General features: G+C 48.7%; 1 protein-coding gene across 3 annotated transcripts in view; it reads left to right on the top strand.

Moving 5' to 3' along the window:
- LOC149333787 (cyclin-dependent kinase-like 4) overlaps positions 1-2,031 on the top strand; it is a 127,211-nt gene extending 125,180 nt beyond the window's left edge. For all 3 annotated transcript variants that reach the window (XM_089556114.1, XM_089556113.1, XM_089556115.1), the window contains exon 10: positions 559-2,031. In XM_089556114.1, the coding sequence (XP_089412240.1) occupies positions 559-741 (183 nt within the window). In that variant the 3' untranslated portion in view covers positions 742-2,031. The remainder of the gene's footprint in view (positions 1-558) is intronic.
- Positions 2,032-13,730: the final 11,699 nt, after the last annotated feature.

Here is a 13,730-nt window from a genome sequence, read left to right as displayed (position 1 = left end):
CACATCTAAAATTTGCACCCCAGGCTAAAGCTTCTGGTTTCACTTGTACAAAAGCACACTTGTGTTTCTTCGGAAAGTGAATAAGGGCCCGCTAGAAAAAAGGTGCACTAAAATTTTACAAGTTTAAGCTAAGCCTTTTCATATTTTGCTGAATGCATATTCTTTATTACAGGCGGTCCTATGTAGTCAACGCTATGTGGCATACCATAATTCTAGAAAACAGATAAGAATCCAGACACCAGTGTTTTTTTACGCACTTTATGTTGCCTCACTGTGCTCCAACACCCCCTGCCTCTTTCTTCTTGTCTTTCCATGTTTCGAACACTGGGATTCTGCATAATGTGTTTCCCTCGGAAATCTGCGTCAATTACCTCGACTTGGACGCCAAACATGGGCCGCACATTGCTGTCTTTTCAATCGACTCTGACACTGCGGTGTCAACCACCGTTGAAATGTGCGCGTGACATGGAATCCCCTTGGAATGCCACACTATCGTGATATATTGCTTCAATATCGGCCCCTATGCTTCTAATCATATGCCGGTTGCTCTGCGTTCAGAATGGAAGTCAGCACCAGTCCTTGTTTCCGCACTTACCCGGACACTCTGGAAGTGGTTATCCGACGCCGGACGTCCGAGCATCGCAGCTACACTCTCGTCATTCGTTGCCCCATCAAAACCAGCCGAACCCGCACCAGCAACAGTCTTCGTCGCGCAAGTTTGACCACCTACCCAATATTTGACGCCTGGGTCCCGGGACGCTGTACCACTCTGTCCCAAAGTCTTTCCCCGGATGGTCCTGGAAGTAGCCCAGGGTGCGAACACGGTGCAAGTGTGACCCGGGTCAGCGGCGTCATCAGTCGTGTTACAGAAAGGAAACTTGTGCTTGTGGACATCGATATGAATGGACAAGTCATGATAGTTGTTTTAGCGTGTTAAGTTTCAGGAAAGACTATCCTTGCCAGAGGTGGCTCATGACACAGAGGTGATTTCTTTTTATTCAGACACCTAAAAGTTAAATGTGTATTGTGCGGAGGTTCTAGAAGACAACTAAGACATGTGTCGAGTTTTGCAGGAAAGTAACAGCGCCGCCCCATTTTCCTATGTGACATAAAACTTCTTACACAGCTGGCTGCTGTGAGATCGAACGCGGGATGCATAGAGAAAGGCGGCTCATGTTTCGCAGTGTCTAGGAGTAAAATAGGGCGCACGAAAGAAATTAACAGACAAAAAAGATACACCACTTTGGAGGGTAGGTTGTGCACTTCTGATTTGTTTATTTACTTGTAACTAATTTGTAGAGTTTCTGAGCAGGAATAATGTCATGTATTTTAGAAGCAGCTTTGCACACCGTCTCCGGGTTTTCATTCTATTCCTCCAAGAATTTTGTAAAATAGAGCCCCCGACAGTTTTTTTGACGTCTTGAGAAGTAACATGCTCCCTCAAGAAGCGAAAAATAGTTTGGTTGGTTTCACGCGGTCAGTTTTTTGTTACGCGGCATATCTGATACTATGTAACAATGTTCATTCAAGGACAAATGAAGCATCAGGCGATGAAGAAATTCACTTCTATGATATAAATGATTAAAGGAGCTGCCATTTATTCCCGCCGTTTAAGAAGGTGATCCTCCCAAATTCAGCCAATCTGCAATGGTCAGAAACTGCAACACCGTCAGATCGGAACGTTGCATTGAGATGGACAGTGCTTCTTCGACAGCGGCGCGGGAGATTATTTGAAAAACACTTCACCTCCAAAGGAAACATAAAACTGGCAGCAACAGAGTGTTACCGCGGTTCATCGGGAGCAAGACAACAAATACATGAAGTCTACACAAGGCTGCTTGGTTACGCGCAAAAAAATAAAATGATTTTTTGGCCGAGGTAAGTGACGCCCATGCGAGTATCGAAGCCGCGAGTGTGTTCCTGCGTACCATATAGCCTGTGTCTTTTTAAAGGATTGCTTGTCGGCACAGTTGAAGCATGAAGAGCCAAACCTATATTGTGAGAAGTCCGTTCTTGCTTGCAGACGCTTGCGAGGTGGCGGCAACAACTGCTGTGCTATGTACGGGAGAGCTTGTGGAATTTGAAGGTTTCGCGCTTGAAGTGAAAGGGTACTGTAAAATTACAATCTTCAAAGCCATGTACGATGCATCAGCTGCTGCGGAAAGAAAAATAAAACATTCCACGCTCACAGCATGTTTACTGTTGTGTACTTCGCTGGCATGCCCAGAAATTCTGGTTAAGCGCGTTTTTTTCAACGGTAAGTTTTTTATGAGCGCATTCATTTCACAATTTAAAGATTGCACCATATCAATAAATATACCCGCAGATCATTCATCTCGGGACGCTTGTAGTTGTTTGCTTTGAGTGTCAAAAATACACCCCCACGGGTTTTCTACGGCAGCCTTAACTACTCGGTGTGAGCGCAGGACGAAATTTAAAAGCAAGATTTTGCTACGCATTGGAAGATTAAACCATTCTCTACAGCATGCTCATAACAGTAACTTACAATTTTGCACAGTTGCCTCACAATTAAAGTGATGTCTGAGAAAGCTGTATTTGAGTTCACTTTGTGTTCGTTCATGCGATATCGACCAGTGCACGGCTTCGGCGGAATGGTTCTCCTAAAGAAAGCAGAAACCGAAAGACGTTGGCCGTCATTTTCTGACCCTAATGGTATTATATTCTCATTGTCTCAGAAACCGAAAAATTGCTGATGGTTTACCTTGGTTAAAGCTAGTGTGTACGCGAAAGCTTCTCACACGCTGCCGTTGTGCGTGAATTTCTGGGGAAACTGCCTCGTTGCAGTTCAAATTCACTCAAACGAATCATGCGTTTATCCGCCACTTTGACTCGGTTTCCATCGGCTGCTATTGAGCAGACGTCGAGGCGGCGGCTTCGTTCGCAGGCTCGTTGTCGTCGCTTCTCCGCTTCTTGTTAGTCATTTAGCGAGCCGTTCTTGCCATTCATCGGGCGTCGCAGCCGAGCTCTTGGCTTTCCTCGCTTCCTTCTCGCGTTGTACCAGGCTACTACTTCGGGATTCGTCGACGTAGCTTCTCGTACCCTTTGTTGGTGCCATATATACGCTTGCAATCCGGCTCTTCATCCATTACGCATCCGAAAAGAGAGCGCACGCTCACGATCACACTGACGAGCGAGCGCAGCTGCGCGAGCCACCGTGGAAAGAGCACAGCGCATGCGCAGTGAGACGCATTGCTGAGTGATGACGTCACGCGTAGTGACGTGGAGGAGACCGGCGCAGCGGCAGCGACGACGCGCGGCAAACACCTGCGCAACCGGCTGCCATGGAAACGGCGCATGAGCTGATGTGGCCTTGCGCCCTACCCGGCGAAATGCTCCGCAGCTAGTGCAGTGAGCTTTCGCTTCAATAAAAGAGTCACTCTGACAAAACTGAATCGTGTAGAAACTCGCTTCTCTTTTCTTTCCATAGCTTAGCTAGTTTGTCGACAGCCTCCAGAGCTTTCGTGGTGTAGCCTTGACAGTTGTCGAGAATATCATGTACTACAGCGATAAAGGCTCGAGGTGGATGTTTTGCAGAGCAGATAGGAAATTGGCCTCTGGGAAAGGGAAGTGATGTGAAATGTCGAGCGCGATGTAGCGCATGGAGAATAAGGGATGTTGGTTTAGGAGCATATGTGTGGCGCCGCCAGTGGGATGGTCAGAGTCAGTGCGCGCTTGTGCTCTGCGTTCGCCGCATTCCTGGCTACTTTCTCACGCGGAGAGCACGCTGGGCGGAGGTGGAGCAGATATGGAGTATTCCTGTTGTGCCCCAAATTGCTTGTGGGGCTTATGTGCTTACCGTTGCTACTCCCGAGCGCCCTCTAAATGCAAAATATTTAAAATATCTTTGACAAATACCAAGCAAAGAGCCACGTTTTTTTTTGTTGTCGAGGCAAAATTTGCATAGGTTGCTGTCCGTTTGCAATAGTTTCATGTGTGCCTTGTGGTTTTTTGCCCACATTCGACGGGAATTTTGAGGCGCAGGCTGTCCTTCCCACGCGGTGCACCCCTGGAGAGCCGAGCGCTAGGCCAGGAGACAACCTGTTCTCATTGGATTAACCGGCTGGGTAGACCGAAGGCCGCGGGAATCAAACCCCCAACCTCCCGTAGCCGAGGCGAGCACTCAGCTAACACCCCGAAGTGCTTGTGACATGACTTCTGCATGCATTCGCTTCTCAAAGCGGACATTATATCTCTCTGATGTCACTACTAAAAAGAGGAGTTCATAAATCAACGAAACAATGAATCAGCTCACGAGATCACTATGTACGAACCTGCTTCAATATTTTCATTTTGTATTTGAACGCGTATCCAGTATATACGTTTTGACTTCAGTAAACAGCCTTTGCTATTGACGATGACAGCTTTGCTTCAAGGGGCTTTCAAGTCACAAATTTAGTGTTCTTCGTGTCTTTATAGAATTCTCGCCTGTGAAGAGTGGTCGCTTGAGGAATATTTTTCCAGCGATAGGTGTGAAAGGTCCGTTCCTTGGGTTGATCGTAGTCGTCGTCGTCGGTGCAACGAGAGGCTGGCAACCGCTGTAATGACCCTGAGGGTGGTTAATGTGTAAGGAGGAGGAGAGTTGCCTCAACGTCGCTTGAACGCGCCTTGGCAATGCCCCTTCCCCCACGGGGAAGGAGCTGGGTTACGATGGAGAGGAGAGTGCATGGTGAGAGCTGAGGAGTGCACAAACGGAGCGTGGTTACCACGATGTCAGTGAAGCCTCATAATTTTTAAACTAATACTTGGCTGTTGCATCCGAAGAGAAGTACACACTCTGCAGTTGTTAAACGATTGTTCATCCGTTAAGGCGAGCAAACAGTTCAAATTGCTTGACACCGCCTTAAACGTAGTGAAGGTCATCGCCACTGAACGAGACAATACCAGAGGAAGTGGACACGTGGAGGACCTGCGGCGCAGTCGCGCATGCGACTGTGTGCAGGCTTCCATCAGGCCTACCAAAACGACAAGAAACTTTGCTGTGGCGCCTCTTGCTTGGTGTAGCTTTCACCAACCATTACTCATTCTTAATCGGTGTGGCTGATAGCCCTGCATGTGCCAACTGCGTGCATGACGAGACTATAGCCCACATTCTTTGTGAATGTCCTGCCTACAGCGCCGAAAGGCAGTCTCTCAGCCGTGCGTTGGAGCGCCTAGATCCACGCCCACTGACGGAAATGAAGATTCTCGGCCACTGGCCGCGGCGATCATCGGCTGTGACTTCAACGAACACTAACTTTTACACGACGAACACTATCTTTTATCCCCTCACTCCATTCCCCCCGTGTAGGGTAGCAAACCGATTATTCTTCCAGTTAACCTCCCTGCATTTCCTCTTCTACTTCCTCCTCCTCCTCTATTAAGAGTTCTAATGTCGGCAGTTGGCCTGGTTGACGCCGACAAGCGCAACCTTCAGTCTCCGTCCCAGGCTCCAAGAAAACACGACATCCGGGACTTAACTCCATGAGCTCCGTGAGCTCCAGCAATATGAGCTCCGTTAGCCCGCGCCTCTGCCTCCTCCAATGCCACGGCTTGATGTGGAAACGGGCGCCAGGAATAGTCTAAGCAGGGAATAGACCCTAGGCACGTCCTCCGGCAGCACCGTTGTCATTACAGGAAATGATTGGGCTTTGGCTTCGTCTCCTTTAGACGCTGCACTATTATTCGGGTTGTCTTGGGCTGTTTTCTAAGAAAAAGAACTGCACATGTTAATATGAGTTCTACTTTATTCTAAAATATTTACAAGTTACAGCCACTTTTCGGATTACAGCTATTGTAAGTAAAACCAAGATAAGTGCACTTTCCGCTCTGAAGTTGCTAGGTTACCCTAAAGGTAGTTAAAATGCTCTTTATCTTTTATTAGTTTATCTTTGTGGTGGTAATTTTTACCCTTAGGGAAAATATTATTTTCACACCTATCGCGAAAGATCCATAAGGGAAATGCGTGACGCTTAAAGGTAGTGCATGGACTAAGTGGAAAATATAATTTCATAGAGGCACTGACTGATCGGATACAGTACTATTGCGCCATCATAGGCGCTAATGTGGGGCACCTTTCAGGAATAAAGCAAACTACAGTAGTCAGCCCGTACCATTACTCCCACGAAGATTTGTGCTTTTAATTGTTCATGCTGAAAGCTGCCGGCACGCGCCTTTATGAGCGCGTTTGTGACGCCAGATGCGACCAGTTTTATCTCGAATGATCGTGGCATAAGAAGGAATGGCGTGTGCCCATGTGGATGAAAAGCTGTTATGTTGAATCAACGGGACAAAGAAACTATGTGCGCAAAGGAGGCATTTCAAGCAACACGGTGGACAGAGACAAACATGTACACCATGGCCTGTGCACAGATGGAGTGTTGCATGATTCTCTATGGCGGCACACGGTACACAAATAGGTGTTTCAATGGTATCAGAGGGCAGCCGGTTTGCAGCTTGCATGACATGGTTGGTCACTTCAGCAATGGAACGATATTTTCCCTGGATATACATTGCTTTTTTCTCTCCTCTAATCACTTTGCTTTGCACACAGAGGACGCCGTGATTTCGCTAAACGAGGTATTAACAGCTGCTACTGTCTGATGTTATAGTGCCCATAATAGGCAGAGCTGTCTTCACTGTTAGAATTGCTAACGATACTGAAATGTGTCATCATAACTGTACGAATGCGACAATGGTATTCGGTACGCTAACGTTGCCGATCTCGTGGAGAGCCGTCCAGGTACATTGATTCCTTCCGCCCAGATAAAGCTGCCGCGCGAGTATAAATAAGGATGCTATGCCACCTAGGTTTCCGATATTTACACCCCAAAATAAAGGTGCCAAGATACTACAAAAATATCTGCGTCCAAAGTGCTGGCTAGGTAGCAGGCAAAAAACACACAGCGTTTATATTAGTTAGCAGCATTTCCTCCCGAAGGCAAGAACATTACAAAAATGGAATGAAAAGTTTTGGATCTGAAACTTCTACATGCAGGAGTCGGTGATTGAGTGAAAGCGTCAAACTGAAAACTGTCACTGCGCTCCTTTTCCTTTTTTCGGTGCTGTGCTGGTAATTGGCTTTAGCAGCTTCAGGTCTGACGTGTACGCCACATATTCCCCGGTCCTATCATTATGATGCAGGTAATAGACTGCCCTAGGGTTCTGCTTGGTCTATTACCCCGAATAACAAAGAGAACTGTTCCTTACCTACCTGCGAGAAAACGTAGTTACGGGCGTCTTCTTCTTGTTCTGTGAACCCGTTGCGCACTTTGTCGAAGAACTCGAAGACCTTCATTTTCAGGTACTTCTTGTCCCATGTACTCTCAGTTCCACCGTTCAGAATCGACATCAACTATCATAGACACAATGTGCGGACAGAGCCAGTACTCCCAATTTCAAAACAAATAAAAAAATTTGGGCATCCATTTTGATAACTTTACAGCTGCTGTATTCAAATCAGGGTTCAAAACACATTATGACCGCGAGAGCTGTGAATCATACCTGATTCACGAATTTAACAGTCTCAAGCGGCATCAACGAAACAGTAGGCCGACTATCATGTTTGCACCCTTAATATGTAACAAAAATAATTATCCAAGAAATACTGGGAATAGAGGCCAACAGAACGGGCGGCAGAAAACACGGCAAGCATAGCTTTTCGTCCTCTTTTTTCGTATTGTCATGCATTTTATTGTATTGTCAAGTATTTTTGCCTCCTTTTTCGCCCTCCCTTTATTTTCATTTTTGCTGTTATGCCTACTGTTGTCTGTTATTATGTTTCTGTTCATACATTGATAAACTCTCACTTCCACTAAGCGGGGCACCCAACTGAGACTGCAGCAGCAGGGAGGGAAGATGATGCTTTTTCGACGTCGCCTGTTCCGCTGAAAAATAGGCGCAGTTGAGCGAAATACGTCCGCCATTAAATGCCTCGGTGTCCGCAATGCGTGTATCAAAGGTAATGTTTTTTTCCATAAAGTCGGAGTAGCACCACTGCAACATTTTCGTGTTGTCGACAAGTTCAAGTGCGTTATGACTGATGGGCCACGTCAGAGCGCTATTGTCTTGTCTGTATTTCGCCTCCAACAAACATCATTTTGGCCGGCCTTACTGGAAGCTGACAGTTGCCCACTGATTGCGTAGGAAAATTTTCTTTTCTTGATTTTATTTTCCTCAGCTCTTGATAACCATCGTTGAACCTTAGCGCAAATGAGGAACCGCCACAAAAAAAAAATGGGGCACAAAAATCCTGTTCGATCAGTTGGGGCCTATCCATGAAGAAAAGTAGAATCCCAACGTTTGGCGTCAAGTATGCCACAGAGCCTAAGAACTTTGCATCTCAGCTGATTGCAAAGCGGAATTCTTGCAATGCACCGCCGCGGTGGCTCAGTGGTTACGGCGCTCGGCTGCTGACCCGAAAGACGCGGGTTCGATCACGGCCGCGGCGGTCGAATTTCGCCTCCATCGAAATTATAGAGGCCCGTGTAGTGTGCGATGACAGTGCACGGTGGTCGAAATTTCAGGAGCCCTACACTACAGCGTCTCACATAGCCTGAGTCGCTTTGGGACGTTAAACCCCAATAAACCAAACTAAACCTTTCTTGCTGTGCTTTTCGTTCGTCTCATTTCTCATCTTTTTCGCCTATAAAAGAGAATAGCACTTTAACAACGACCATTGTTTGCTTTCTAAGATGGATAACGGCCCATGTAGCACTGGGGATTTTATATCCGTAGGCGTACACTAAAAGAGTCCTTGTATGACGTTGCAGACTATTTTTCATTCCTGTGTCGAGGCATTGAAAATTTGTTTGAGATGGGTGTCTCTAGGGGGAGGAGGGGAAGAAACATTTCTTACAAACAACGAGATTATTGATCTCGCTCGAGTGTTCGCTTGAATGGCTTCCTCATTCCAGGACTCCACTGGCCAAGACTGCTTGACGAACCTGCTGGACGAGCGCTTTCTGGCCCGCTAGGGTATCGCCGGGCAGCTGCACTTCCCATCGCTGAAAAGATGTTCTAGGTGTCTTTAAGTTTGGAGTTTGTACACGCAGCCCAACGAGATGTGGAAGAGTGTGGGACGTGTGTGGGGGACCAGGGGCAGACGCCACGATATGTTTGTTGATAGATCTTGCTGTATCTGTGCAGGCTGAGGAAAACATTTCTTTGAATAAGTCTGCGAGCTACGGCGCTTGCAGTGCTCATTTTTTGTGAGGGGGAGAATAAATCCTACGGTTAAGCCACTAGATCTCGAGGTGTTCGCCGTAATTGAAAGGCTGCGGCACGCAGGTAAATGGTGGGGATTGATCGGACGATTGGTATGGCCCCACTCGGATGGTTAACGCTCGAGTTAAGGCGTTTACTCTTAGAAATCAAGAGGAAGAAATGGGCTTGGGCAGGGCATGTAACGCGAGTGCAAGATAACCGGTGGTCCTTAAGGGTAACAAGTGGATTTCAAGAGATGGCAAACGTAGCAGGGGGCCGCAGAAAGTTAGGTGGGCGGGTGAGATTAAGAAGTTTGCGCGGATACGGTGGCCGCAACTGGTAATGTACAGGGTAGATTGGAGAGACATGGGTAGGCATTTTCCCTGCAGTGGGAGTAGTCAGGTTGATGATGATGATGAAGGCGTTTGTCCTTTCTTTCCTCTCCAGTCTTCACTGGCCCGGCGTCCACGTGATTCGACGGTATTCTTCCAGCTCTGGGCCCAGGATCTGAGCCACCAGCAGCGGTGCTCTGCCGTTGGTAAAGTTGCGGCAGGCGTGTTACGAGTCGCTGACGAAGTGAACTTTCCTGCCCACCCTGTCGCGGTGCTTGATGACTAGAGCTGCGGCAATGGTTTCAGCCGAAGCTGTGCTATCTGCCCTGACGGAGGTCGCGATGGTGTAGTGCGTCTCTTCAGCTCACGGCGGCTACCGCAAAAAGGCCCCTTTCGGTGTACGCTGCCAGAGATACACGCACGTTACGTGCGAGTAGATCTTTAATTGTCGTCGCTGTCGGTCAACGCGACCCTTGCGCCGACATTCGTGCTTCATGTGGCTCGGGATGGGATGGGACTATCCTTGGTCCTGCTTCTCACCTCGGGTGGGAGCGTCCGTTGCCAGTGGAGAGCGTGGAGCTCTGTTACCGTCCCATTCGGGTGGAGGTTTGCTCTGCCCGCTGCCGTGTTCGGGAGATTGGCCTTTTGCGAAGCCAGAACAGCGTCCGGCTGCTCGGCGAAGGCTTTGTGGATTCTGAGAGCCATTAACTTCTCGTTAAACGTTGTGACCAGCGCCGTTTTGTATGAGCCTCTGATAATGGGCTCTCGGCTTATTCTTGGCCTCATGTGTTTAACGAGTGGTGGTGATAGAGCATGCCATTGATCACCAGGGCCTGCACCTGTTGATCAGGGCCTGATCTGTTCATCGCCAGGGACTGCACAAGGCATAGCGTGTCCTCTTCCTGGATGCCGTTACGCCTTCTTATTATTCTCCTGAACGTCCTAGAGATCTGGCTCATGGCGGGCCTTAGGGTTTTTATGATGGGAGAGGCTTTCACATTGATCTTGGCCCAGCAACTTAGAATCCTGGTCTTGTTGCTCTCTGGGATCTTCTGGCCCCTTCGATAGAGGTGAATGGAGCCGGGGGGCTTGTATATTCTTCCCCCGTGCACCAGGATCACCTCGGATTTCTCGCAAGCGCAACGCATCCTGATTAGGGACGCAAATCTCTTAACGGTCATCGCGGCCTCCTGAAGGTTCGCCTCTTTTTGCGCGAGGAAGCCCTTGGTGGCCAAGAGCGTGGTATCTCTAGGAGCAGCAGTGTGTGATGATTTCAGGGGTACTCGTGCACATCACACGTGCATCACAACGATTTCCACTCAATCAAGGATTGTTAAATACCAAGTGACGTACAACTCTTAGACAGCTTGAGTGTGCTACGTATCTGCAGTCTTAGGTCTACTTATATGAGTCCATAGATGCCACAACCTGACGTCTCAAGGTGATCGTGAATGCCACTTTTATATCCATGAATAAAAGGTTCAAAATCTCAGCTGACATCAAAAACGCCTTTGGAAGGCTTCCTACGTTGCAAGCGGTGACTGCGTCGTGGTGCTAGCATTCGTCTGTGGGTTGGCATAAATGGCGGTTGGATTCCCAAGGATGGTGAATTGGCATTGTGATGATGTGAAGGGTGATTTTCGTGGTTGATAAGGTGTGGTGCAACTGGGCGGCTTGGATGGATTGCAGTAATGGATAACGTAGATTTGTGTCGTCCGAGCTGTTTCGTTTAAGCTAGAGAGGGGGCTTATATCGCTGCTTCAGCTCGGAACGCTCTACACACTGGCGCTGTTTCGGTTGTATATTCGCAGACCTTCTGGCGGGTTTTTTGATCTCGGTGGTTGACAAAGAAATAGCAGGAAAAGTTGCCGTCTAAAGCCCTCCCCACATTACAATGCACTGGTGAGTAGCGCTGATTTGTTGCTCAAATTATTGGACAACTGCTCGTATAAACTGTAGTAGGTACCAGGGAATCAGCAGCTGCGCACTTCATTGCGTGTTATTTCATTTCATCGTAAGGATTGCCCTCTTAACATGCGATGTAGTGTGCTTGAGCTTTGCTGTTCACTGTTCCAAAGGCCTAATAGCAACTGCAAAGGTGTACACCCGGAGAGTCAAATGGTGGCGGCGCCTCCGCACGGCAGAAAGTGAAGGCGCAGTACACTGCGCCTACAGTCAAGCAATGGCGAATCTACCTGAATAGCTTCACTGCCGAGAAAGCCAACACGAGTAAACGGCACCCGTGTCGCGGCTACATACGAGCCCTGGGGATGAGTGTCGAGGCAATGCTTTCTTTTTCATAACTTTTGTGCATGATATAATGCTTTGTTTTTGAAGAAGATAAGACTGGTTGTAACGTGGTGAATTGTTGCCTTTTGTTCTGCGGGTATATTGAGATTACTTGTGCTATTGGAAAAAATATTGTTACAGGTTTTATTTACAAATGCTATTTACAAGACAGGTCGATCAGAGCCTGGTGCGCCAGCGGCAGGATACTGGACTTCCTCTTTTTTTCTTTCAGCCGCCGCACATCTTCTTTGTTCCTCAGAGCCCATGCGCAGCACGCGACATTTCCCCGTTCGCAGACGAAGCCCTCTGGGCCAGTCAATCAATCGGGGTCGCGAGAGTGAAATGGCTTCAGCCGTGCGACATGCACGACCTGGGTTGTCCTTGAGCGGCGTCCTTGCGTTGATTGGGGAGAGATGACATAGTTGAGGTCATTGAGGCGAGCAACAACGTTGAACGGGCCTGTGTATTGGGATAGCAGCTTTTCTGATAAACCACGCTTGCGTAGGGGCGTCCACAACCATACAACGTCACCGGGCAGGTAGGAGACATCCTTGCGCCGGCGGTCACAACGCTGCTTAGAGCGATCCTGCGATGCCAAAGTGCGTATCCGGGCAATCCGACGGGCTTCTTCAGCGCGACATAGTGTGTTGGCAATAGAAGGCTCGGTGTCGAGACAGAAAGGTAAGATGCTGTCGAGGAAGCTTCGAGGCGGACGTGCATAAAGAAGGAAGAATGGGCTGTAACCAGTTATTTCATGCCTCGACGTGTTATAGGCGTATGCAGTGAAGGGAAGCACGTCGTCCCAGTTCTTATGGCGGGAATCAACATACATGGCCAGCATGGTCGTGAGTTTCTGATTGGTACGTTCAACCAGTCCATTCGTCTGGGGGTGGTAGAGCGTCGAGTGGCGAAAATGGCATGAACTAAGACGCAGAAGCTCTTCCACAACGTCTGCCGTAAACTGGCGACCGCGGTCAATGATAACAACTCGAGGAGGTCCATGCCGGAGGATGACAGCACGAAGAAGGAAGAGCGAGACCTCAGCAGCGGTGGCGCAAGGTAGGGCGGCGGTCTCACAGTAATGGGTGAGGTGATCAACGCACACTATAATCCAGCGGTTACCGTTGGACGAGCGGGGAAACGGGCCGAGAAGATCGAGTCCAACTTGTTCATATGGCGTGCTTGGAGGTGGCACAGGATGTAGGCGTCCAGGCGAAGAAGTCGTGCGAAGCTGGAACCGCTGACACTGCACGCAGGTAGCCACGTAGTGCTGAACCATGTGACGCATTTTTGGCCAGTAAAAACGTTCTTTGATGCGGTTAAGGGTCCTGGCAAACCCCAAGTGCCCAGCCGTGACGTCATCGTGCATAGCCTGCAGAACAGAGGAGTACAGAGTAGCCGGAACGACGAGGAGAAAGCGCGTACCTCCAGGCGAGTAATTCGTTCTATAGAGTAAACCGTCGCGAATGCAGAATGGGCTTGCGGATGCCGGATCACGGGCTTCGGCAAAAGGTGCTGATCCTTGCGTTGTTCCGGCTGGAAAGTGCCAAGATCTGGAAACTCTTGGGAAACGGCAGCGAGATAGTCGTCGAAGTTTTCATCATAGGAAGTAGTAACCGTGAGCGGCAGCCGCGTGAGGCAATCTGCGTCGGCGTGTTGGCGGCCACTTTTGTAAGACACTTTGAAGTTAAAATCTTGGAGGCGTAACGCCCAGCGGGCCAACCGACCGCAGGGGTCGCGTAGATTGACCAGCCAGCAGAGAGAGTGATGGTCTGTGACGACTGTAAAAGCACGTCCATAACGGTACGAACGAAACCGTTGTACGCCGAAAACAACGGCGAGACACTCTTGCTCTGTTACAGTGTAATTGCGTTCCGACTTGCTGAGGGTGCGACTTGCATAAACGAC

The sequence above is a fragment of the Amblyomma mixtum genome, chromosome 8, assembly GCF_055824585.1.
Source record: "Amblyomma mixtum isolate Tamu chromosome 8, ASM5582458v1, whole genome shotgun sequence".
NCBI classification, from domain to species: Eukaryota; Metazoa; Arthropoda; class Arachnida; order Ixodida; family Ixodidae; genus Amblyomma; species Amblyomma mixtum.
This window is presented reverse-complemented; position numbering and strand designations above follow the sequence as displayed.